A 22,366-nucleotide genomic window follows, 5' to 3' on the forward strand; every position below is an offset into this window, starting at 1 on the left:
GAACTTTGTGAGGACAGTGGGAGAAGGACTAAGATGTTTCACTTTCTGCTTTGGATTGTAAAGGAGGTCCTAAAAAAAGACACTTGTCAGAGTTCCCCCACTTCTCCTTTTCTTTCTCAAATCCTGAAATGGTTCTGTTGGTGCAAATCCTTGGTGAGAACTGCAGGGCACCAACCAGCACTGTGAAATTATTAACCCTTTCCAGTGATCCAGGTATTTCATTATTTCCATCACCCCTCTCCTATAGAGCTCATTATGTGTAATTTAGTGCCAGCAAGAAGGGAAAAGCTAAAACAGGTTGCTCCATCCCTGGGAGTGTCCAAAGCCAGGTTGGAGTGGGCTTGGAGCAACCTGGAATAGTGGAAAGTGTCCCTGCCCATGGCAGAGGCTGGAATGGGATGAGCTTTGAGGTCTCTTCCAACCCAAACCATCCCAATATTCTGTGATAATCAGATTTATTTTTTTTTAAATACAAAATCAGCCTAAGCAGTTCCATCTATTTTGACTGTGGGATGAGAACTCATAGCCAGTGACTTCTGTCCTGTTCTCTAGAGGAAATGGCAGCAGTCTTGCTGCTGTAACTTTGGAATGTCTTCCAGGAGTTGTTTAAATTCTAGGACTGACCTCAGGCATGGGAATTTGGCTGTGCTTTCCGTGGTAAGTCATGTTTCAGCAGGGGTTAAACTGACTTAACAAATTGTCTCCTTGGGTGGATGATGACAGAGATTTATATAAGGGATCAGTGTGCCAGTGTATGATCTTTACTGGGTGTAAGGAATCATAAAGAATTAAGTAATAAATGAAGTTGCAAGTACCCCTTTATATAAGTCAGTGTTTTGGATAATATTCTTAGAACTAACTAAAAAGATAAAAATTCATCCTCCCGTCTCCTGTGCTTGGCAGCAGAATTGTTGGTCAGCAGGAATGTGCAGAACTTTGTGAAAAATTGTTTTTTAGATAATTGCCTGTTGCAGACTGTCTAGAGGAACTCACATTTTATTTTTGGCATATTGCATTAAACAGTAGCTCTTACATTTTAGGCCTGATGTGGTGATTTATATATCCTCCAGTCCTCTGGTGGACATCCAATTTCCAAACTTGGATACCTCTCTTGAGTAACTAAAATTTTTAGTTCTCAGACAGGAAGAGTAACTTTCCAAGTCAGTACCTGTCCAGCTCAGAGGAAAACCATAAGGTGATGATGGGGATGGATCTAAAAGCTTGCAGAGGAAAGGCTTTAAACTCATTCCCACCTGGATTTTGGGCTGAAGACCTTTGAACATCTTGGCTGTTCTTTTGATCAATATCCACGCACTTGGAGCAGGCCTGGAAACTAAAAGTTCAGAATCAAAGTGGAAGTCATGTTTAAATTAAAAATACTGGGCTTTTGCTCTCACTGCCCTTAAAACTGGAAGCTTGTTAACAGCAGCTCATTGCTTTGTCATTGATACACAGGAGATACTGCACAGGTATTTTTGGATTTTACTTGGTACAGCCAGTTTTGCAGGGGGAAAATGCAGTTCCTTGATGGTACAACCACTACTCTTGAAATATATTTTGGGGGGATGCTGCTGGCTCATCTTGGTACCCCAGCAGGTGCAAATCAAGGGATGGAAGCATTCACACCACAGAAAGATCTTGCACCTATTTTTAATTGATAGTTATTGTAACTTTAATTAATATTTGAATGACATGTATGTAAACATGGTTTGTCTCCAACTGCTGCTTCTCTTGTCTTAGAGTGCAACTGAATGGGATGAAATTAATGGACTCTTCCATTTATTTGGGTTGAAAATAAAAGGCATACATAAAAATACATAATTACATAAAATTACATTAAAATTACATAAAAATAAAATTGCATAAACACAAATCTCTCTCCAGGAGTCTGAATGGCCAAATACAAAGAATCTTCCCAGACCTTTGAAACACAGGGTGAGGCGTGGAGGTAGAAAAACATGTTTGGAACTGATGGAGGACAGGGCTGGAATAATTCCTGGAATGGTTTCTGGTTGTCTCCTTACAACACTGGGATGCAGCTTTGAGCAGTCAGCCTTGCTCTGAGAGGATCCCTTTGAATTTCTGAGCTGGTCCCTGGCTCCTTTGGACAGGAGCAAGTGGAACCTTACAGTTCCTTGGCTGTAGGAAAAGCTGGAGAGCTCCTCTCAGGAAAACAGCTCCCAGAAAATGCTGCTGCAGAGGGGGTTTAGGGATTAAACTGTATCATGTCTAGGAAGCTTCTGGATTAGGGAGAAGTTGGGGGGGGTTACAGGGTTTTTTCTATGGATTGTCATTCCAGCAGGTAACACAGGTTTTGTTAAGGAGGGTTTGGACAAACCCTGATGTCAACAGCCCTCTGGTGCTACAGCTCAATCCTTTGGGATATAGAAAATATCTGAATGTGGGGGATAAATTGGTGGGTTTTAGGTGTTATTTTGGTCACTTTGCTGCTGCTTCCCCCAGCACTGACCTGGACCCTGTGCTTAATCTAAGCTCAGGTATTTGGTTCATAAACCAGCTGTAACAGATAATGTATTTTCTTCTTGTTTCTGGAAGTGCAAAAACTCCATAATCAATCAGCTTTGAGAACAAATTGATGGCAAGTCTGCTTGTGTTGAGTACAGATGATTTGTTCCTAATTCCTCCCATCCCTTTTGGGAGGAATTTTACCTTTTTAAAATTCCTTTTTAAAGGAATTTTACCTTCTGACTTTACCTTCTGACTGGCTCACAGTTAGCAGGATTCCTGCAGACATTGCCTGCATCCACTTGCATTATATATGGAAAAAAAGAAAGTTTTCAGAGAAAGTGAAAATGGAGAATGTAATGGCAGCCAGAACTGTAGCCTTTGCTGCCAGTGACAGCTATAATTATATATGGGGCACATACATTCTAGCAGATCCTTCCATTTAACCACCCTGGTTTAAGCAGAAACCAAATTTAGGATCTGAGCTTGGTGACCATGGCACTCACTAAATCTCTAATTCCATCTTCTGCCATTTACTGTCTTTCTCAAATGCTCAGTGAGACTTTTTTTTTCCTCTGGTTGTTCTATGGAACAGCTTTGATTTTTCTCACTTTGTGGTTATTTTAAGCTTCAGAAAACAATAAGAATGTACTTTTTTTCCCCCCCTCTTTCCTCTGTGCTTTCATGAAAGCAGAATCTGTGTAGATAAAGCACAGTTGATCTGTTACGGATTACTGTTTCTCAGTTATTCTTTTGCTCTTGCATATCATGCCTTTATGTAGAAGAATATTTAAAGGTGCTGTGTAGAACAGTGAGATGAAAGATTCTTTGTGCATTGAAGAATTCTGGTGTCACAGGAGTCCACCTGTTCTCCCCTAACTTTTTTTTTTTTTTTTCAAACAAGTTTATTTAAAGTGGTTTTTAGTGCTTAGAAAAGCTGCTGGCTTTTGACAGCCTTCAAGATTGAAAGGCTGTCCCCACAGGTGGTGGCAGCAGCACTGTGGCCTGGAATTCAGGGCACAGGAGTGGGAATCAGAAGATCCACGTTCTGTTCTCATCTTTATCTCAGCTGACCTTGAGCCAAGTAGCAGCAGCTGAGGCTCAGTTTTCTGTGGGGAATTTTACCCCAGCTCACGAGGACATTGTTGTAAAGATTTGCTGCTCGCTTAGGGAAGAAAAGACAAAAGGATAAAAACTCCTTCCATCATCATCAAGCCACAGAGCTCATGTCCAGTCTGCCAGCCATGAGAATAATTGGCTGTTTTCAGGAGAAGATATTACCAGCAGCCTGTGCAAAACCTTGGGATGAGTGGGAGTTCTTTTTGTCTGTGGAAAATTGTCCCAGAGGGGCTGACAAAGCCACGCTGGTTTCTTTTGGTGTGGAAAATGAATGAAATTGTGGTTATTTCTGTGGAGAATTGAGCTGGATCAGCCCAGAGATCCACTGGATGTAGCTTGGTGTGTCACATCGTGGTCAGTGTGGGACAATTGATGCACCCATCCAGCTTGCAAAGCTCTTCCTCTGATTAAGCACCAGAGGAGTTTTCTTTTTGACCCTTTCAGGCCATCAGCTTAATTCCCAGAAGCTTCAGATTTAATTACCCAGATCATTACCACAGCATGCATAGCTGCAGATTTTATTAATGACCATAAAATTACTGAATCCTCTTTAAATGAGTGTGGATTCCCAGCCAGAAGTTCCCTTCGCACCTCAGCTCTAGTACAGGTGAATCCCACAGGTTGGTGCCAGTGCCACCTTTCTGCACCCGATTTCCTCCAAATTTACTACCACTAGTGATACCCTTCTGCAGTTCTGCCACCAAATTCAGCTGTTCTTGCCTCTCAAGTGTAGCTGAACTGAAGTTTTACAATTCTCAGAGCCCGTTCTTATACCTTTAGCAGCAGCCTGACCTTTACACCTTTCTGTTTCAGATTCCTTCCACTCACTCTGCTGCCTTTGTACCTATCCCTAAAATGTTCTTTAATCCATTTCAATTCCTTCTCCCTGCACAATACTTTATGACTTTGTAAATCAGCCTGAGTGGTACAAAATCAAATGCTTTCCTGAGATCCTGATAACTTATGTCCACTGTTTCACTCTTGTCTAACCTAACGATTTGGTCGTATAATAAAAAGGATTTCAGCAGATTTGTCAGGCATGACCTTCCTTTTATGAATCTGTACTGAATGTCCTCTACTAAATTATGCATTTCCAAATGTTCTGCAATTTTGGCTTTTATCAACACTTCCAATACATACCCACAGCTGAAGCTGGATTTCCTGTTCGAAGATTCAGCAGAACTCTGTCACAGCCCAATGAAATTCATCAGTTTTTCAGAAGCCTCCGTCACACAACTTCAGCTTCTTGTCCTCATCTTACTGAATGGTTCTTTCTGAGAAAGAGTAGGTTTAGATTGGATATTAGAGAGATATTCTTGGCTGTGAGGGTGGGGAGGGATGGAATTCCCAGAGAAGCTGTGGCTGGATCCCTGGAAGTGTCCAAGGCCAGGCTGGACAGGACTTGGAGCAGCCTGGGATAGTGGAAGGTGTCATGTTTGGAACGAGGTGAGCTTTAAATCACTTTTCTGTCCCAAACTATTCTGTAATTCTATAATCACATTGGAATCAGTATTTTGGTTTATAGAGCTCTGACAGTCCTGAGTGCTCAGGAAATGCTCAGGATTGGTGTCACACGTGGGATGAGTTGCTGAGTCTCAGCCCACTCTCAGGTGAGGGTTTAGGCCGATAGCTCAGTCTAAATTTGATCTCTAGCTTCCTAAATAATTTCTGTTGAGACTGGAGGTCGGTTCACCTCTCTGTGCATCCATTTATTTTCCTTGCCTGTTTCCTAAAGAGTATTTTCCACTGCAGACTTGTGTTGTGCTTTTGGCTGAATATATATGTGTGAGGGGGGAAGGGAAACTCCAGATCCTCTGAGTGTTCTTGCTTAAAGCCCTTATGTTTGTGCTTATACCTACTTTGAACGTATACCTTGTCACTTGGGCTATGCTTCCAAATCTGGATTTCTCTTGGAGGGATGTTCTGACCCACCTACTTTACCCTGCTGATATATTTAGCAAAGTTTTGCCGTAATTGTCCTCTGGTGCTGTCCCAAAGCTGTCACCTGCTCTGCTGCCTCTCTCCTTCCCTGGCCCCTTCCATGGATCAAAAGCCAGAGTTCTGCACAGGACCAGGGGAATGGCTTTAAACTGAGAGTAGGTTTGGATTCTGTGCTGGGGAGAAATTCATCCCTGTGAGGGTGGGGAGGCCCTGGCACAGGGTGCCCAGAGAAGCTGTGGTTGCCCCTGGATCCCTGGAAGTGTCCAAGGCCAGGTTGGATGGGGATTGGAACAACCTGGAATAGTGGAAATTGTCCCTGCTTATGGCAGGGGGATGGAATGGGATGAGTTTGAAGGTCCCTCCCAACCCAAACCAGCCTGGGAGTTCATGATTCCTTGTCCCCAAGCCTGGCTGATGCAAAGCAAAGGGGCTGCTCAGCCTGGTTAGATTGAGAGTGGCACAGGAGGGTCCCAGCTGGATCTACAACTCCCTGACAGGAGGGAGCAGCCAGGTGGGGATTGGCCTCTTCTGCAGGGTAAAAACAGGCAGGACAAGAGGAAATTTCCTCAAGCTGTGCCAGGGGAGGTTTAGACTGGATCTTAGGAACAATTTCCTAAACAAAAGGGTGGTCAGGCACTGGAAGGGGCTACCAGGAAGGTTTGGAGTCCCCATCCCTGGAGGTGTCCAAGGAAGGACTGGATGTGGCACTCAGTGCTCTGGACTGGTGACAAGGTGGGGATCAGTCACAGCTCGGACTCAGTGATCTTGGAGGTCTTTTTCAACCTCATTAATTTGGGATTCTGGGATTCCAATCCTGGAGCAGAACATGTGGGGATGGAGTATTGAGTCTACAGGGAATGGTCTGTTCTTTAGCCTGGACTCAGCTTTTAGAGCACAAGCACCACTAGATCCCTGCTGGATCTGTGTCTGCCTTGCTTATTGAAGGGGAAGATTGGAGTTATGGAGATACTTAAAATTACAGAAGATGCTCAGTGTTATAGATTGGCTTTTCTTTAAAAAGCCAGGTTCTGCCTCCCTCCTCCAACCTTCCTGTTAGATGTCATCCAAGATGGATTCCAAGTGAAAAAAAAAAAGGAAAAGAAAAGAAATAAAGCAAGTGAACCTGCAGCAAGTGAATCATTCCTACTAAATTTAAACCACTTATTATGGGGAGGGAAAAAAAAAAGAGAGAACTCGGATTACAGGTTTAGCAAGCGTGAGCACATACTTCAGCGTGTATTGCTGGATTTGCAATTGCCAAACTACTGATTTCTTGGAACTCAGCTATTAGCATTGTTAAGCAGTGTTCCAGACAGTCACTCCTATAAATCCTGTTAATATGTTAAGCAGGAGAAGGCCTTTGAAAGAATAATATTTAGCTGGTGAGTGATCTCCATTTGGGTGTGTGGTCTGGGCTAAGGTAGGGGAAGTGACTGTGCTTGCTCTTGGAATGTGTGGCTGGAGCATCCAGTTGATGTTTGCTTGAATGTTGCCACCATTTCTAGTAGGTGCTTGGGAATATTTTATTTATTTTTGGGAGAAAAGTGTTTGACAGGGTGTATGAAGGGGCCAACAAGAAAACTGGAGAGGGACTTTGGTCAGGAACCTGAGGGACAGGACACAAGGAATGGCTTCCCCTTGCTATAGGGCAGGGCTAGATGAAATATTGAGAAGGAATTCTTGGCTGTGAGGGTGGGGAGGCCCTGGGATGGAATTCCCAGAGAAGCTGTGGCTGCCCCTGAATCCCTGGCAGTGTCCAAAGCCAGGCTGGATGGGGCTTGGAGCAGCCTGTCATAATGGCAGGTGTCCCTGCCCATGACACAGGGTGACACTGAGTAAGCTTTAAGGTCCCTTCCAGAGCAAACCATCCTGTGATTCCATGATTCTCTGGCTCTTGACTTTGGAATTAATATTTTGTTTCACGTAGCTTTGAGAGGACTCTGCTGAGATCAGGGTACCAGCAGCACCCACCTGCAGTTCAGCAGGGTGGGTGTCACACATGGAATGTGTCTGAGTCTCAGCCCAGTCACACATCAGTGAGTTCCAGCCCCCTGGGATGTGCAGGGACAAGTCACCTCTGTTCTGCCTGAGTCACTGGGTAGAAACAAGAAGTCTCTGGTATAAAGTCACCAGAGCACAGCTTCACCTTGGACTAAAAGCTCATCCTCTCCCGTGTGTCTGCTGCTCCGTGTTCCTCCGCAGGGGTGGCAGAGCCCCTCGGGCTTTCTGGCAAAGCTGTGACAAAGGAAACTTTGATCGGCCTCTTTGCTTGCCATGGATAATTCCTGTAGAGGGGAAGCTGATCAAAGTCCAGGTCAGCTGGGAGGAAGAAGAGGGGAAGCAGAAAAGGACGGTGGAGCCACAGATCGATATTTTCAGCACAACAGGTTGACAAGGGCACGGGGTGGAGCGGGGTGAGGGGATGTGTTTGATCTGTGCTGCTGCACTGGGGACATGTCTGCCACAGCCCAGCCCTGCTCCAGCATCCCTGGCAGAGTCAGGATTCTCACATAACTCCTGGTATTGTGAACAACAGATGGGTGCCCTGGATGCCCTGTGACCTCCTGCAGTTGTGAGCAGAGGCCAGACCCTGGTGACACTGCCCTGCTCTCAGCCTCCTTTTATGGCACAATTTTTATGTATACTTTTTTTGGAGGTGAAAAAGAGCTGCATTCTTATTTTATTACAAGTAACCGAGAGCTCGCAGCATTTTTCAGAACACCATTTTATATTTTGTAAAGTTCCTACCAAGTTTATTGTTTGTACAGCATTTTATCACATTCCTTTTTGGGGAAAAAGTAATGATGATCTTAAATCCAAAGCCTGTTTTAAAACAGATAATACTTAAATTTTATGCAGTGAATTTGCTATTGTCAAGCGATACCACTTTCCTCCTAATACTTTTTTTTTTGTGCCATACAGCAGTGCAAAAAATAAAGGATTTTGAGGCATGACTTGTTTCTCTTGCTTGTTCCTGATGATGGCAGATACAATTCTGGTTTCTTTTTTTGGGTCAGCAACTGCGTTTAGGTTCTTGAACTCAATTCACCTGAATGTGCTTCTTGTTTTGAGCATCTTCATTGGAAAGTGTAGTTGCAGTTCTCTGTCCCTGCCAAGAGTTTTACATCCATGCAAATGCAAATTCCAGGCATGGTGGACCACTCTGTGAAAAAATGCAGCTTTTGGAAGTGTTCCCTGATTTGGCACAGGAAAAGTTAAAATCAAGTCAAATAAAAAGGAAATCAAGTTTGATTCAATCAACACATTTCAAAGCCCTTGTCTTGCAATTAATCTCCCTCTGTCAAGGACCCAATGCCAAGTGCAGTTTCTGGAATTCACTTAAGAGGGTTTGGGGCATCTACAGAGGTGTTCCCTGGAGAGTCATGGGTGAAGGAAGGTCCCTTCCTGTCCAGTTGGATTTCTTGGACCTGTTGCATCTTCTGCAGTGTCTCTTGTTGACCCTACCCTTTCCCACCCAGAATCTGTGAGTTTCCCACAGAATCTCTTCCCAATGGACTCCTGAATCCCCTTTGGGACACGCAGTCTGCAGTGGAGGTGGATTCATGGCTGGACAGTAGACTGCCTCATTTTGCTAGGCATGTCCAGGGCTCCTGTGTCCCTGTATCCCTCATAGAAAACTATCAAGATAATTAGTGTTAATGGGATGGTTTTTCAAGGAGCCTCTCATTTACTGTATGTTTGGACTCAAGGATTTGGCAGTCTCCCATCCATGAGTTTTGTTGGGATGAAGTTGTGTTCCTTGGAGTGTACCTGGAGTTCAAGGTGCAAACCCTGCTGGTGTCATACAGGGGCTTTAAATCTCAGTTCACTCCAGGGCCTGTCTTACCTCTTGTAGCTCTGTAGGAGTCAGGTGGCTCCTAACTCACTCTTCTTCCCCTATTTCAGTGCTCACAGTGATCTGAGGTGGCTGAGAACCTGTTTGATCCCTAAGGAAATGGAGTTGTAGCAGTTGCTGGCTGTCCCTACTGGTCAGGGGTTTGTGCCTTGCTGCCACTCTTCTGCTGGTGACATTCACATGTCATTTCAGCTGGAAAAACCAATTCAAGTCTGTTCTTTTATTCCAGGCAAGATTTTAGCCATGATTAGAAGGGTCAACATGCAGCAATCCAGGAGATACAGGAGTGTAGGTGGTTGGGATGTTAAGGCTGGCAGCTCATTTGTAAGCAATAACCCAAGTACAATCCAGGTGCTCTGCTCAAATGGGTCTGCAGAGGTGGCTTGGTGACAGAATTTAATTTCCAGCTGCCATTAAGGACAAAGCAACACTAAATAACATCCTTTTACTGGGTTTGCATTGCCTTTGATGGATCTCTGGGACTTCTGGAGCAGCTCATGGTCCTTTCACAGATGGTCATTTCTGCTTTTCTGGAAGCCTTGGAGTTTGGGGAACTTCATGATTTTGTGACCTCAGCTTTTCTGTAGTGGGATCTGTTGCCAGTCTGCCTCAAAATGCAGCCTGGCCTCTGCCTTGTGCTCTAGGAAATTCCAATAAATTTGTGCAAGGAGGTTTCTTTTGCATGGGATTTGGGAGGGAGAAGAAGGGAGAAACAGTTTTGACTGTGATCCTTTGACTGTGATCTTTGGCTAATTGTCTTGTGTAAATGTGCTGCGGGGCATATTGTAGGAGGAATCATTTATTTGCTTTTCTACATTTACCTGTAATAAATGATAAGCTATGGCTGTATCATAAGATTGAGGTGTTTTTTCTAAAGGGGAGAGGTTTCTGTCAATGTTTTCCCCTTAGAGTTCAGAGAAAAAACAAGATTCCATAAAAAAATTGTAAACTTGTTAACTTGACAAGGAGCTGCTGCATTCCCTCACCATAATCCCAAAATATGGCCTGCTCCAGGGTTGTACTGTGAAAGGTTTGGTAAACAACACACTCACAGTAAGAATGAAAATAGCAGTGGCTGGAGGTGACTTCTGAGCATTTTTTAAAGGATTTTTATGTTCATAAAAAGTGTTTCCACTCACTGGCGCAAGTTGCTCAGAGAAAATGAAGTCTTAAATTTTGAAGATACTCAGGACATGGTCCTGAACATGGCTTTGGTGGCCCTGCTTGAGCAGGGAGCCTGGATAAAAGGATTTCCATGTGGAACTGGATGCTGCACGTCACCAAGCTGTGGGGTGTCCTCAGGAGGTGGCAGTGCCTGGAGAAGGCTCCTAGCCTTGCTTCCCAGGGCACAAATAAAACACATCCTCGAGTCATATGGCAGAGCTTTTTTACATTTTTTTTTTTCCTAATATGCCTATTTTGGGAAAATGGGCTAGAGAGTCCTAGATTAGCTCCAGTATTTTGGACACTAGTCCTACTTTTGTGCGTGTACCCAGAAGAATTTAAGTTTTGATACAAACGCAGTACCTGGACTTTTAAAAGCACTGGGTAAATAAGAGCCTGTCTGAACATCTCCCAGGAATAAAGGACTTGGAGCTGGCAAAGGAGGGCTGCTGTCTGGAATGTGAAGCCAGACACATTCCAAGTAGAAATTAAGCACAAATTTGTAGTGGAGAGGGTGATTAATCACCAGAACGAACTGGAGGGGATGGATCCTTGGTCTCTTTGAGGCAGGATGTCCTGGGACAGAAGTTAAACCAGGTGACAGCTTTGCTTCACACTGGCCTCAGTGTAGAGAAGCCTGTTGAATTCAAAATCATTTAGGTTGGAAAAGACCTCCAAAATAATCCAATTTGATTGAGTCCTACCTTTGACAGACGCTTGTCACCCAGCATTGAGTGACACATCCAGTTGTGCCTTGGGCACCTCCAGGGATGGGGACTCCACCACCACCCTGGGCCCATTCCAATGTTTAAAAACCTTTTCCATGAAGAAATTCTTCCTGATGTCCAGCCTGAACCTCCCCAACACGTTCATGGACATGTGTACACACGTGTGCACAGGGTCCACCCAGAAGACCTGACAATTCCTACAGACCTTAAGCTGTACATTGAGTAAAAGACCTAAATTTTTAAAATTTTTGCTGTTTCTAGGGGAGTATTGATTCGTAATCATGCATGGAGTTGGGGATCTGCCGTTACTGCAAGTTCAGCAGTGGTAGAACTTTGTTCTTAGGGCTGAATTTCTTCACCAGCCTGGACCTTGGTGGCTCTGCATTTCAGGAGTGTGTGACAATTGTCATGGTGGGGCCTCTGCTGTGTTCAGCCACTGCCCTGGGTGGCTTTAAGCCAAAAATTCAGCCCCTCTGTTCATGTTTGACTTAGGTCAAAATCTTGACGTTTGTCTTCCCCAAAGACAAAAGCTTTTAGTTTGTTACTTGTAAAGCCCATTTTAAGAACTCACCAAGGAAGGTATTAGTGAAATATGAAATGATGGCTTTTAAAAAAAAATTATACTGTGTGAGTCACTCAGAAATTAAAAGAGAAAATTAGTTTCTCTTCCAAATAAGTGATATCAGCCTCATCTTTACCAAGTGACTTTCTCCTTGCTTCTGCTGGGTGTTGTGGATCAGGGTGAACTCTACTTCAAAACATTTAATTGCACACAGTGAGAAATGAAGAAAACTGAAGGGGATCCCAAGAATGTATTAAAAATCAGAACTAAAATGAGAATGATTTCATGTCAAGTGAGACAAATGCAGAGTTGATACTCCAGTGCTTCACACTTCCACTTGTCCTTGGCACCGAGAAAATGAGATTTTTAATATCTGAAAAACAGATTGCCATGAAGACTCATCCATTGTAAATTTAAGCTGCCTTTATAGCAACTTAAGCTGGGGACAAGATTGTTCATTACATCTGATTCTACAACTGCAGCCATGATTTCCATATTAATAGTGACTTTTTTTTTTTTATTGTCTCTACCAGAAATAGGAAGGGGAGCTGGTTGTGTTTTCCCTGGCTTAGCAGATAATTTATTTAATGAATAATGAGAAAAGGGCAAAGGTTTGTGAGTTCTTACTCCCATATCACCACAAAGAGTGGTGACACCTGCCTTGGCTGCTGTGCTCAGACTGCTTTGGTGCTAAAAGGAGACTGAGGGAAAGAGGGATATTGAATCATGATTCAGAGTCAGGAATTGTTACTGATGGAATTTCTGTTGGTCAGGATTGAACTGTTCTGACTCAGATTTTAGGTGAAGGCTTTGCTTGTTCCCTGCCTGATGTGCCCTTAAGCTACAAAAGCATTGGAGCAACTTCTCACATGTGTCTGGGGGTGGGGAAGGTATTTCTGTGCCACTGAACTTTAGACCAACGTGGAGTCAAAGACTGTTTGTGCCCCTTTTCAGTAGTGGCCGCTGGGGCTGGCAGCGCCTGGAGGAAGCACCAGCTTCCTCTCCTTTCTCTGGAGCTGGGTTTCCTTTCAGCAGCCCTGCTCCCAAGGCAGACCTGAGCCTTCCCTGTCCTTCCTTACTTCGTCTGGGACGGTTTGTGGTTGTATTCTGGGTGTAGTAAACCTGCCTGGCACTTCGACATAGCAAAACCAGAGATTTATCCCTGGTTTCTCATGGATTTGCTGCTGTTTATTTCTGCTGAAATCCTGTCGTCCTCTGTCTGCACTCACAGATCTGCAGTCTCTTGGAAAAGCTCATCTTCCTCCTCTAATCACGTCCCAAATTTGGTCTAGATCCTAATGGCTCTTCTCTTAAAACATCTGAGTTCCATACCAGCTTTTTCTTCTTTCATTGCTATCACCAATATCATCCTCCTGCCTTTGTCATCTCAAAACCTGAGTTACAGCAGTCTTTTCTTTGCTTCTCTTATCTCATCTCCTCATGTTCTACTTTTAATCCTGCATTTCATGATGATGGAAAGCAATTTTTTTTTTCCTTTCTGGGTTTTCTTCTTTGCTACATCCATACTCCTCACTCTGGAAGCAGATCTTTCTCTGAGGACTCCAGTTCTTTATCATTAGCCCCTCTGACCTTCAGAAAATTTGTATATATTCAGTCTAATTTGTTCCTCTTTGGAAAACAAAACAGCTCTCTGTATTAAAATTTGGCAAGAAGTCAGCAGCATGATCTCATATTTTTTGTGACTGCCTCAGGGAATATGTTTAAAATGCAGTTAAGAGATTTGACAGAGGAGGGGTTTGGTGGGGAAGACTCTCTAAAAGGTTTGGGGTGGCTGACAGGGAGGGACCTGGGTGTTTGGCTCTTCCATCCATCAGTGGTTTGGTGTCACTGATTCTCTCCCAGCTCACAGGACGTGGCCTGTGGGGTCTGCTGGGACAATTCTTCTTGGTCACCTCTTTCCTGGAGAGAAAGAGGCAGCTCAGGACCTCAGTGTGGGCCAAGTGAGTTGTTCTGGAAGAGCAGCAGCCAACTCTCAGCACCTCCCCTCCCTGGAAACACCCAGAGCTTTTCCTGGCCACAGCTGGGTGGGAGAAGGCTCTTACGGACAGGCTGAAACCTCCCAGGAAAGCTGGTGGTCAAAAGCTGAGTGCTTCCACTCCTGGGAAAGCTCATTCAGCCCAGCCTTTGGTCCTGTAAGTTCATGAGGTTCTTCATGGAGGAAAAAAGGGGAAAAAAACACGTAGAGATAATATCACCATCCCTGGAGGGATTTAGGAGCCGTGTGGATGTGGCACTTGTGGCAGTGCTGGGGTAATAATTTGACTTGATGGTCTTGATGGAGGTGATTCCTCCTTTGCTCTGCTTTGTGAGACCTCATGTGGAATTCTGTGTCCAGCTCTGGGGTCCTCAGCACAGGGAGCTGTTGGAGTGAAACCAGAGGAGGCCACGGAGCTGCTCCGAGGGCTGGAGCCCCTCTGGAGCCAGACTGGGAGAGCTGGGAATGTTCAGCCTGGAAAAGGCTCCAGAGAGACCTCAGAGCGCCTTGCAGGGCCTAAAGGGGCTCCAGGAGAGCTGGAGAGGGACTGGGGACAAGGGATGGAGGGACAGGACATAAGGAATGGCTTCCACTGTCAGAGGGCAGGGATGGATGGGATATTGGGAAGGAATTTTTCCCTGTGAGTGTGGGGAGGCCCTGGCACAGGGTGCCCAGAGAAGCTGTGGCTGCTCCTGGATCCCTGGAAGTGTCCAAGGCCAGGCTGGATGGGGTTTAGAGCAGCCTGGGGTAGTGGAAGGTGTTGCTGCCCATGGTAGGGGGTAGAATGAGATGAGCTTTAAGGTCTCTTCCAACCCCACTCTGGGGTTCTGTGATCTTAGAAGGCTTTTCCAGCCTAACCAGCTCCGTGCCTCTGCATCCCTGTGTGTCCAGTGGGCTCTGTCTGAGAGAGGTGCAGTTCTTCCCCAACATCTTCAGCAGGTGTTGAGGGAGGAAGAGTCATTCTCTAATGTCTGGACCACTTTTAAGCACTGAGAAGAGCCAAGATGTGCCAATCCATGGCTGCTCTCTGTGGATTAACAATCCACAATTGCTGATGTTAGAGATGCAGCAGAGGAAATGATCCCTGTGCTCCCAGCTCCCTGTGCTGCTGTACCCACTCATTTTCTATCCCAGCTCTGCCTGGATATAACATCCTGCTTTTCTCTTTCCTCTTGGTTAATAGTTTGACTTTTGGAGCACTTTCAGTCCGTGTTAGTTTGTGGAGAAAGACATCAGCAGTGATAGCTGAGGAAAATTCTATTAGGTCATTCCTCCTCAGAACACAGTACCTGTCTCCTGAGCTCTTTGCGGATGTTGGCCAAATAATCCTTTTAATAGCTTTTGTGAGTTAAAAGGCTAGGTAACTGTCATAAGGCTAAATGATTGCATAGATTAATTTACTTGTGGCCAAAAGAAATCAATTGTAATTTAAATTTTTGTCTCTGGACTGATTACAACACCAGCCATCAACTTTCTCTATAAGAATCTACCGTGTGCGTTGAAGTCTGTGAGTCTGGATTAGTGACAGATTATCCAGAATGATGTGATTGGATCCCTTTGCCTCTCCCAGACATCTCTAATGTTCTTGGATCTTTTCCTTGTGTCTTCCAGAATGGTGAATAACACTGAAGACCCTCAAGAGGCTTTGTAACGTCCCATCCTCATGTAAAGTATGCTCAGAACTTTTCCAGTAGTGTAAGTACAAGCTGAAGAAACTCATAACAATTAAGAGTAATTTTGGGGCGTTCTTCTGTTAAATTGTCTAGAAAGAGCAGAGAAATGGTTACAATGATTATGAGCAGTTGGCTGAGTTGGAGAGTTTCACTGGTTTAGGGGAAGATTTAAACCTGGAATAGTAAAATAAATAACTGTACATTTAAATTAGGGAGTAGTAATGTTGAATTGCTCACTTGGTCTGGCTCATGAATTGTTTGTGCTTCTGCATTTCTGTCAGTGAAACAGAAGGAAAATGATGCAGTACTTAGAAAATCAGTCTTGATCAGAGAAAAATCAGTGTTAAAGGAGAGATCTCCATACAGCAACTGAACAAATGAGAGGGATAAAGAGTTTAACACCACTCTAGATTTGCTGAAAGGGATGAACCACCTTAAATTTAGTAGCCTCTGGCAGAGACAGAAAACCTAGGGCTCCTCACCTAGCCCTGGTGCTGGATGTGTTAGTCCAAACAACGCAAGAATCTTCAGTGCCAATTGAGGTCGTCCAAATCTCATTGTGGAATTTGAAATCAGTTTGTTCCTTTAATTACTTCTGTCATATAGCTTCAATTTAATTGGTTTCCATGCTGTTTCTTCAATAAATAAGCAAATGAATTCAAATTTTGAAGCTTGTCAGGCTGAAAGGAATGGCTTAACCTGCAGTGTGCTGTCATTCATTTCCCACTGGCCAGTCCTGTGTGGCTGTTCACAATATCCCTGTCACAGGCACAACCAAATACTCATCCCCCATAAATCAGATCCTGAGATACTTTGACCTCTTGGCTTCAGATTGTTCCTTCTGTCAGGTCTGGAAAGAGAAACCTTTTCTGCAGGATAGGTAGCAAGGAGCTGAGCTGCTGTGGATGCATCACTTTTTCCCTGATGGATTATCTCAAGGATGAAGATGTATCCTTGGACAGTGATAGTGCAAGTGGCAGCGCAGTCACAGCCTTCTGTAGGAGTCACAGCAAAAAAATAATGACTGACAGGGATTTAGTGTTGGAAACCAAATTCCAATGGATTTCCAAAAGCCATTAATTAGTGATTTTCTATTGCCGGTGGCTTAGTGTTCTGTTCAAAACTGATGGTTTCCTACTTTGCTGCCAGTCCCTTGAGCCACCTCCTCTTCTTCCTTTTAGCTGGAAGTATGTTGGATTTCAGTATTAAAATCACCACTTGAAATTGTAAAGATCTGGTTCACAGCAGGAGAGAAGTCTGGAGGTAAGGCCACCTCACCCTGGGCATCTTTGTTATCCCAGTAATTTGGAGTTTGCTGGGTGACCTCAGAGCTCCTCTGTGCTTTGAGTGAGCACAAGGACATCTCACAGCTTTGTGTCAGGCTTTGGTCAGAAATTTCCAGACTGGGAATTGCACAGCTTGAATTTCCTGTGCTTTAGCTCAATTTCAGTCGTGTTCTGCCCCTGTTAGTTTTCTGCTGCCACCTCCCAGCAGAGCAGTAGCAGTTCTCTTGGTTTATTCCAGTGTATATGCAGTCAATATGGCCATGGAAGATGCTGTAGAAGTACAGGTGAATAATTTTTGACTGAGGGAAAACTGGGGGGAACTTATTTGGAGGGGATTAGAGAGTATTAAATTAGAGGAAATGGGCCAAGATGACCCATTTAGATAGAAAGTTTCCAGATTAAACCAGAGATATCTTTTAATAAGGGTAAACGGGATTGTGAAGGAGAAAGAAGAAAATGGAGCCTTAAAATCTTTTTTTAAAAGTTTGAATTTAAATAATGATTAAGATTAAGCTTGAAGAATTGCAGAACTGCTGTGGTAAGAGAGTAGTTGGGTTACTCCTAAGAGTAGGAGTTACCTGGGTGCAAATTACCATTTCACTGCCTCATTTTTACCCTTAGTAGGTTGAGAGTCAGTGCTGGAGAGGAGTTTGAGGTGTGGTGTGAACACAGAGCTCTTGATCTTGGCCTCCCAGGAATTAAGAATTTGTCTAAAACTAAGTCCTGTAGCCAACACTGCTCTATCTCTATTGGGTTCCCCATAAATATGGGAGTAATTACTTGAGCTTTGTAGTCCATATTGATTAATTAATATGTGTTAATAGTGAGCTATTACTATCACTGTGTTTTACATCCCTCAACCTATGATTTCTGATAGAACCAGACAGTTTCACTGTCATCACTTCAAAGTTACCTGGATGATCAGGCCAGTGGTTATGAATTTAACTGCCAGCAATGGCAGGGGAGTCTGGTGAGTGAATAAAAGAAAATCAGGGTGAATAATGCAGATGGGGAAGGACTGGATTGAAGCCTTGTCATCATTTGGGAAAAACAACAGGAAGGAAAGAACAGGAGTGTGAACCCTACCAAGTTAGCATGGATTGAAGAGCAGGCACTGGACTTAGAGTGGCTTAGAAAATCACCAGGCTGAGCTGTACCTGTGCAGTGTCCTTGAAATGTGACACAGAACAGGTTAAAACTCAGGTAACAGAAAACTCAGTTGATTTTCTCCTTTTGTCTTTGGTGACAAGATATTGTGTAACTAGTGGGTGACTGGGAGCATTCATTTGGCTTTTTTAGCTTCTTTAACTGAAACAATGTCCTGCCTGACTCCTTGGTTTCACTTCAAGATAAACCACATGAGTTAATTCATGATTTCATAGCAAAAGTGACCTAAAGAATAAAATCTTGTTGAATGGTAAAGTTTTTTCTCTCAAAAGGGTTTGGCACAGCTGCCCAGGGAAGTGGTGGATTCCCTTCCCTGGGGGGATTTGAAAGCTCTGTTGATGTGACACGTGGGGACAGGGGTTAGTGGTGGCCTTGGCAGTGTGGAATGTGCACTGGGCCTTGTCTGTCATACAGGAAATTTCCCTGGTTTGGGTCTGGGTTACACAAGACATCTTTGTTGCTTTAAGAGCATTAATTAGGTTATTAATTTCTTTCTGAAATGCTTCTAACTAAAATAAAACTCCAGTATGGAAGCAGCAGTGGCCAGAAGCCCATGGTTTTTGCTGTTATGATTTATTTTCTTCAAGGAGACACTGTTATCTATTCCTGAGTTCTCCAAGTGTAATCTCTGTCTTCACTAAGGCTGTGCCAGTAATGCTGCACTTACAAACTGTTTTTCTAGTGGAAAATAATTTGCTTTGTAGTTAAGCACAAAAACAGGGGTAGGTGAGGTTCAGCTGTTTGCTGAGTTTAGATTTTAGTATTCTGAAGTAATTAATTTCTCTTTTAAGGAAGTGCTTTAGTTGTTGTAGATCCTGGAGGAGAATGAAGATGCCTGAAATACTTCAGAATGTCTCTTTTTCTTCATGTAAGAGGTGGTGGAAATCCTGATGATGGCTTTGCTTGAAAGTTGTCCTACACTTTGTCATGTGTGATGCTATAGATGGACCCTGTATGTGTGAAAATGCTCAGAGTTTGGCCAGGCTCTTATTCTGCCTTCTTGCAGAATTCCTGAGTGACTTTGAAGGAGTCATTTGGACTTGTCCGAAGTCCAGCCCCTCTCTGGGAGCTCTTGGTCACAAAAGTTAGTGTAGTGTTGCTTCCCTGCCTCACTAGGATTTGTGATTGGAATATTTAGATACCCCAGGTGGCAGAATTGATGGAGAAGAGTTCTGAGACTCTGCCTGCATGTTAATAAAGGACTGGTCAAATTTTGAAATAAAATGGAGGAGGCAGAAGACAGCACTGTACCCTGTGATCTTGATGGCTGAAAATGATGAATTATTGTAGAATCCCAGAGTGTTTGGGGTTTGGGTTGGAAGGGACCTTAAAGCTCATCCTGTCCCGTCCCCTACCATGAGAAGGGATAGCTCCCACTATCCCAGGTGGCTCCAAAGCCCATCCAGCCTGGCCTTGGATACTTCCAGGGATGTGTCAGTCTGGTGTCTAGGCCAGGCCCATGTCTCAGTTTTATTGATGACTTTTTTTAATGACTGTTTCTTCACGTGGATTACACTATTTCAGTGTGTTCATAAGATTTACTGTAACTAAAGCACACAAGTCCTGCTTTGAGAGCTGTTACAGAGCTTATATATCCAAAGTTTAGTCTTTGGCTCCCAAATCCAAGAGCTCCTCCTTGCTCTTGGCACAGGTTTGGGCTTTGGGCCCTGGTTCAGCACTCAGCTGCCACTACAGTTCTTCTCTCTGTTTGTTAGTCCTGCTGATCCCTCATTCTGCCCTTGAATCCAGGCTCAGGGTTTGAATTCCTGCCTTGTTGCTGTAGAATTGCAACAATAGCAGGAAACCCAGATTTTGGAAGTAGGGAAGGTTAGGGTTAGACAGATAAGGTGTCAGTGTGAATCAGTGTGTGCCTTGAGTAGAATTCAGAAATATCTGGCTGCCAGCCCTGTGCTTAGTCAGAGGTCAGTCCCTTTTGTAAGACTTGGATTATGACAATAATTGCCATTTATATTATATTTTTGCCTTGTAAGATCAATCTCAAGTTCCCTCTCTCTTTCCCAGAGATGTAAAGCAGAGTAAGTTACTCACCCCAGTGGCAAAACGACTGGGTTTGCTCACTGCCAGCATCCATTAAAATTATTTTATCAGCAGAGAATTTCAGAGAATAAGTGGAACAACAGCTTGTGTAGAGCAGTGAGTCGGGGTTTGGGGCTCTTTAACCAGCTGAGAAACTTGAAGCCTCCTGAAGAAACGATGTGTTGATATTCTGCTCTCAGCTTGCCTCCTCTAATTTGTGTAGCGGTGAGTATTTGATTACGCCGGATTTATTTTCAGAAGTTTCAGGCTGCTCTTATTAATTGTCCCCATTTTGATCGAAGGCGTGTGGCAGAGCTCTGCATTCCAGAGCCTCTGTTTTGCATCCCTAAACAGAGCTGCTGACACTGGGGCTCAGCTCGGAGCCTGATTTCCCTCCTTGCTGCAGCACGAGGCTCTCGTTTCCCTGGGATGAGAGCAGTCATTACAAGAATTACATTTTGTTTGTGAATCAGGGTGAATGGGAGTAGAGTCCTTTTTTTTTTTTTTTGAAAATCAGAACCCAGAGTTTCAACTGCAGGAGATAATTATGCAAACGTATGGATGAGGATGGCTCTGTGTTCGTTGACATGATGAGCACTTCAGGCCTGAGGTTTCTTTCTTTTTCTCTCTCTCTCTCTTTTGAAAACTGGTACAACTCCTCTGAAAATACTGGAGTTGCAACTGATGAGCATAAGTGATGAGTCAGATCCTTAATCCTCTGTTATGCCTCAGAATTCACAGCATCAGCTTCTGGTTTTGAAGGCAGCTTTGCTTAATATGTTGCAAAGTTTTAGGTGGTTCTGAAATATTTATATTGCTATGAATCATTGAGTCACACAATGGTTTGTGTTGCAAGGAATCTTAAAGGTCATCTCATTCCAAAGGCTGGGATGCCATTCACTGTCCCAGGTGCCTCCAAGTTCTGTCCAACCTGGCCTTGGACACTTCCAGGGATGGGGGAGCCACAACTTCTCTGAGAAACCTGTGCCAGGGCCTCCCCACCCTCTGAAGTGAAGGAGATCCATTTGTTCAGTAAGAATGGAAAAGGCCAAAACTTGAATTTCAGAAGACTGGATACTGTTATGCCCTAAATGCCCCAATTCCCTTCCTGCAGTTCCTTAGAGCTGCCCTGGAAGGGACACAGTCTTTGCTTCTGGGCTTGACTGTCTGTCCCTTGTCTGTCCCTTCCAACTCAGAGCATTTTGGGATTCTGGGATTTTTTGGTGATGCATGTCAGTGCTGTTGGTGGAACAGCTGTAGCTCAATGGAAGCCCTTCCTTTGAGTGTCTTGTAAGAGCCAGCTGCATCCTTTGGGATGGGGTGAAGGGTTGGATGGAGCCCTGATCAACCTCATCTCTCAGTGCCATCCCTGCCCATGGCAGATGAGCTTTAAAATCCTTTCCAACCAAAACCAGCCTGGAATTCTGTGTGGAAGAGGAAGGACTGAATGAAACTGTGCTTGGTTCTTGGATCTCATAAATATGTGTGGAGAGAGAAACAAGCTTGCACAACCTAAAATAGGGTTAAAAAATTCAGAGTGGGCAGCTGGAAGTGGAGTTTCCTTGTAGTCACTGGTGCTCATAGGGAGCATCTGGAGCAGTACTTCATGTGGATTTGGTGGTTGAATATCAGACTGGGTGATAAACAAATTACATTGCTTTGGAAATGGCAATGCCATCCTTAACGCCCGTTTTTAATATCAGGAGGGCATCCACCTCCAGAGCTGTTCAGGCTGCAGTTCCCCCCAATAGTGGATGCACAGATACACAGGAAAAATCTGGCAGGTTAAGGAGTTCTACTTCCAACTGTCATGGTAGTTAAAACTCTGGTTTAATTAATGAGTTGTACAAGTGATTTTTTAGCTGTGTACTTTGGAAAAACCTATTTCAGCTGTCGTGATTTTGCTCTTCCATTTAAATGGTGAGATGGCCGTGAGTGACACCAAGGAGGTGCCTGTGATGTTGTGAAAAATGCTGGTGCTGTAATAAATGAAATTACAAATCCTGGATGTCCCTGTAAGCAGGACAGTGCAGTGCAGAGGTGTCCTGCCCTGTGCTGTGTGTCAGAGAAGGGGAAATGTTGGCATCTCTCCCCATCCTGCTCTCCTCACTTGATGGGACTTGATCAGAATCATTCTTAAACCAATTACCAGACTTAGGATCCTGTTCTGAACACTTTGGCTCTTGCCCACATCCATATTATGCAGATTATATCAAATATAGGTCTTACAGCAGAAAGCTCAACTGGTTTTGTAAGTCTTGAGCTTTGCTTATTAGATAAAGCTGTGAATTTTAATGGGAATTGGAGAAGGACCTCTGCAGAAGAGCATCTCCTCAGTGATGCTAGAGTGCTTCCTACTCATCTACAGTGA

At 44.1% G+C, this 22,366-nt stretch overlaps 1 protein-coding gene across 9 annotated transcripts in view; it reads left to right on the forward strand.

The window, feature by feature from the left end:
* Positions 1-22,366, forward strand: part of HMBOX1 (homeobox containing 1) — a 103,669-nt gene that overhangs the window by 30,686 nt on the left and 50,617 nt on the right. For 7 of the 9 annotated variants that reach the window (XM_039697608.1, XM_039697613.1, XM_039697610.1 and 4 more), the window contains exon 2: positions 15,444-15,527. In XM_039697608.1, coding sequence (XP_039553542.1) covers positions 15,505-15,527 — 23 coding nt within the window. In that variant the 5' untranslated portion in view covers positions 15,444-15,504. Of the gene's footprint in view, positions 1-15,443; positions 15,528-16,712; positions 16,769-22,366 lie in introns of those variants that run through there. The other 2 variants (XM_039697615.1, XM_039697614.1) reach the window with 2 other exon arrangements.

The sequence above is a fragment of the Passer montanus genome, unplaced genomic scaffold, assembly GCF_014805655.1.
Source record: "Passer montanus isolate IOZ18808 unplaced genomic scaffold, ASM1480565v1 scaffold119, whole genome shotgun sequence".
NCBI classification, from domain to species: Eukaryota; Metazoa; Chordata; class Aves; order Passeriformes; family Passeridae; genus Passer; species Passer montanus.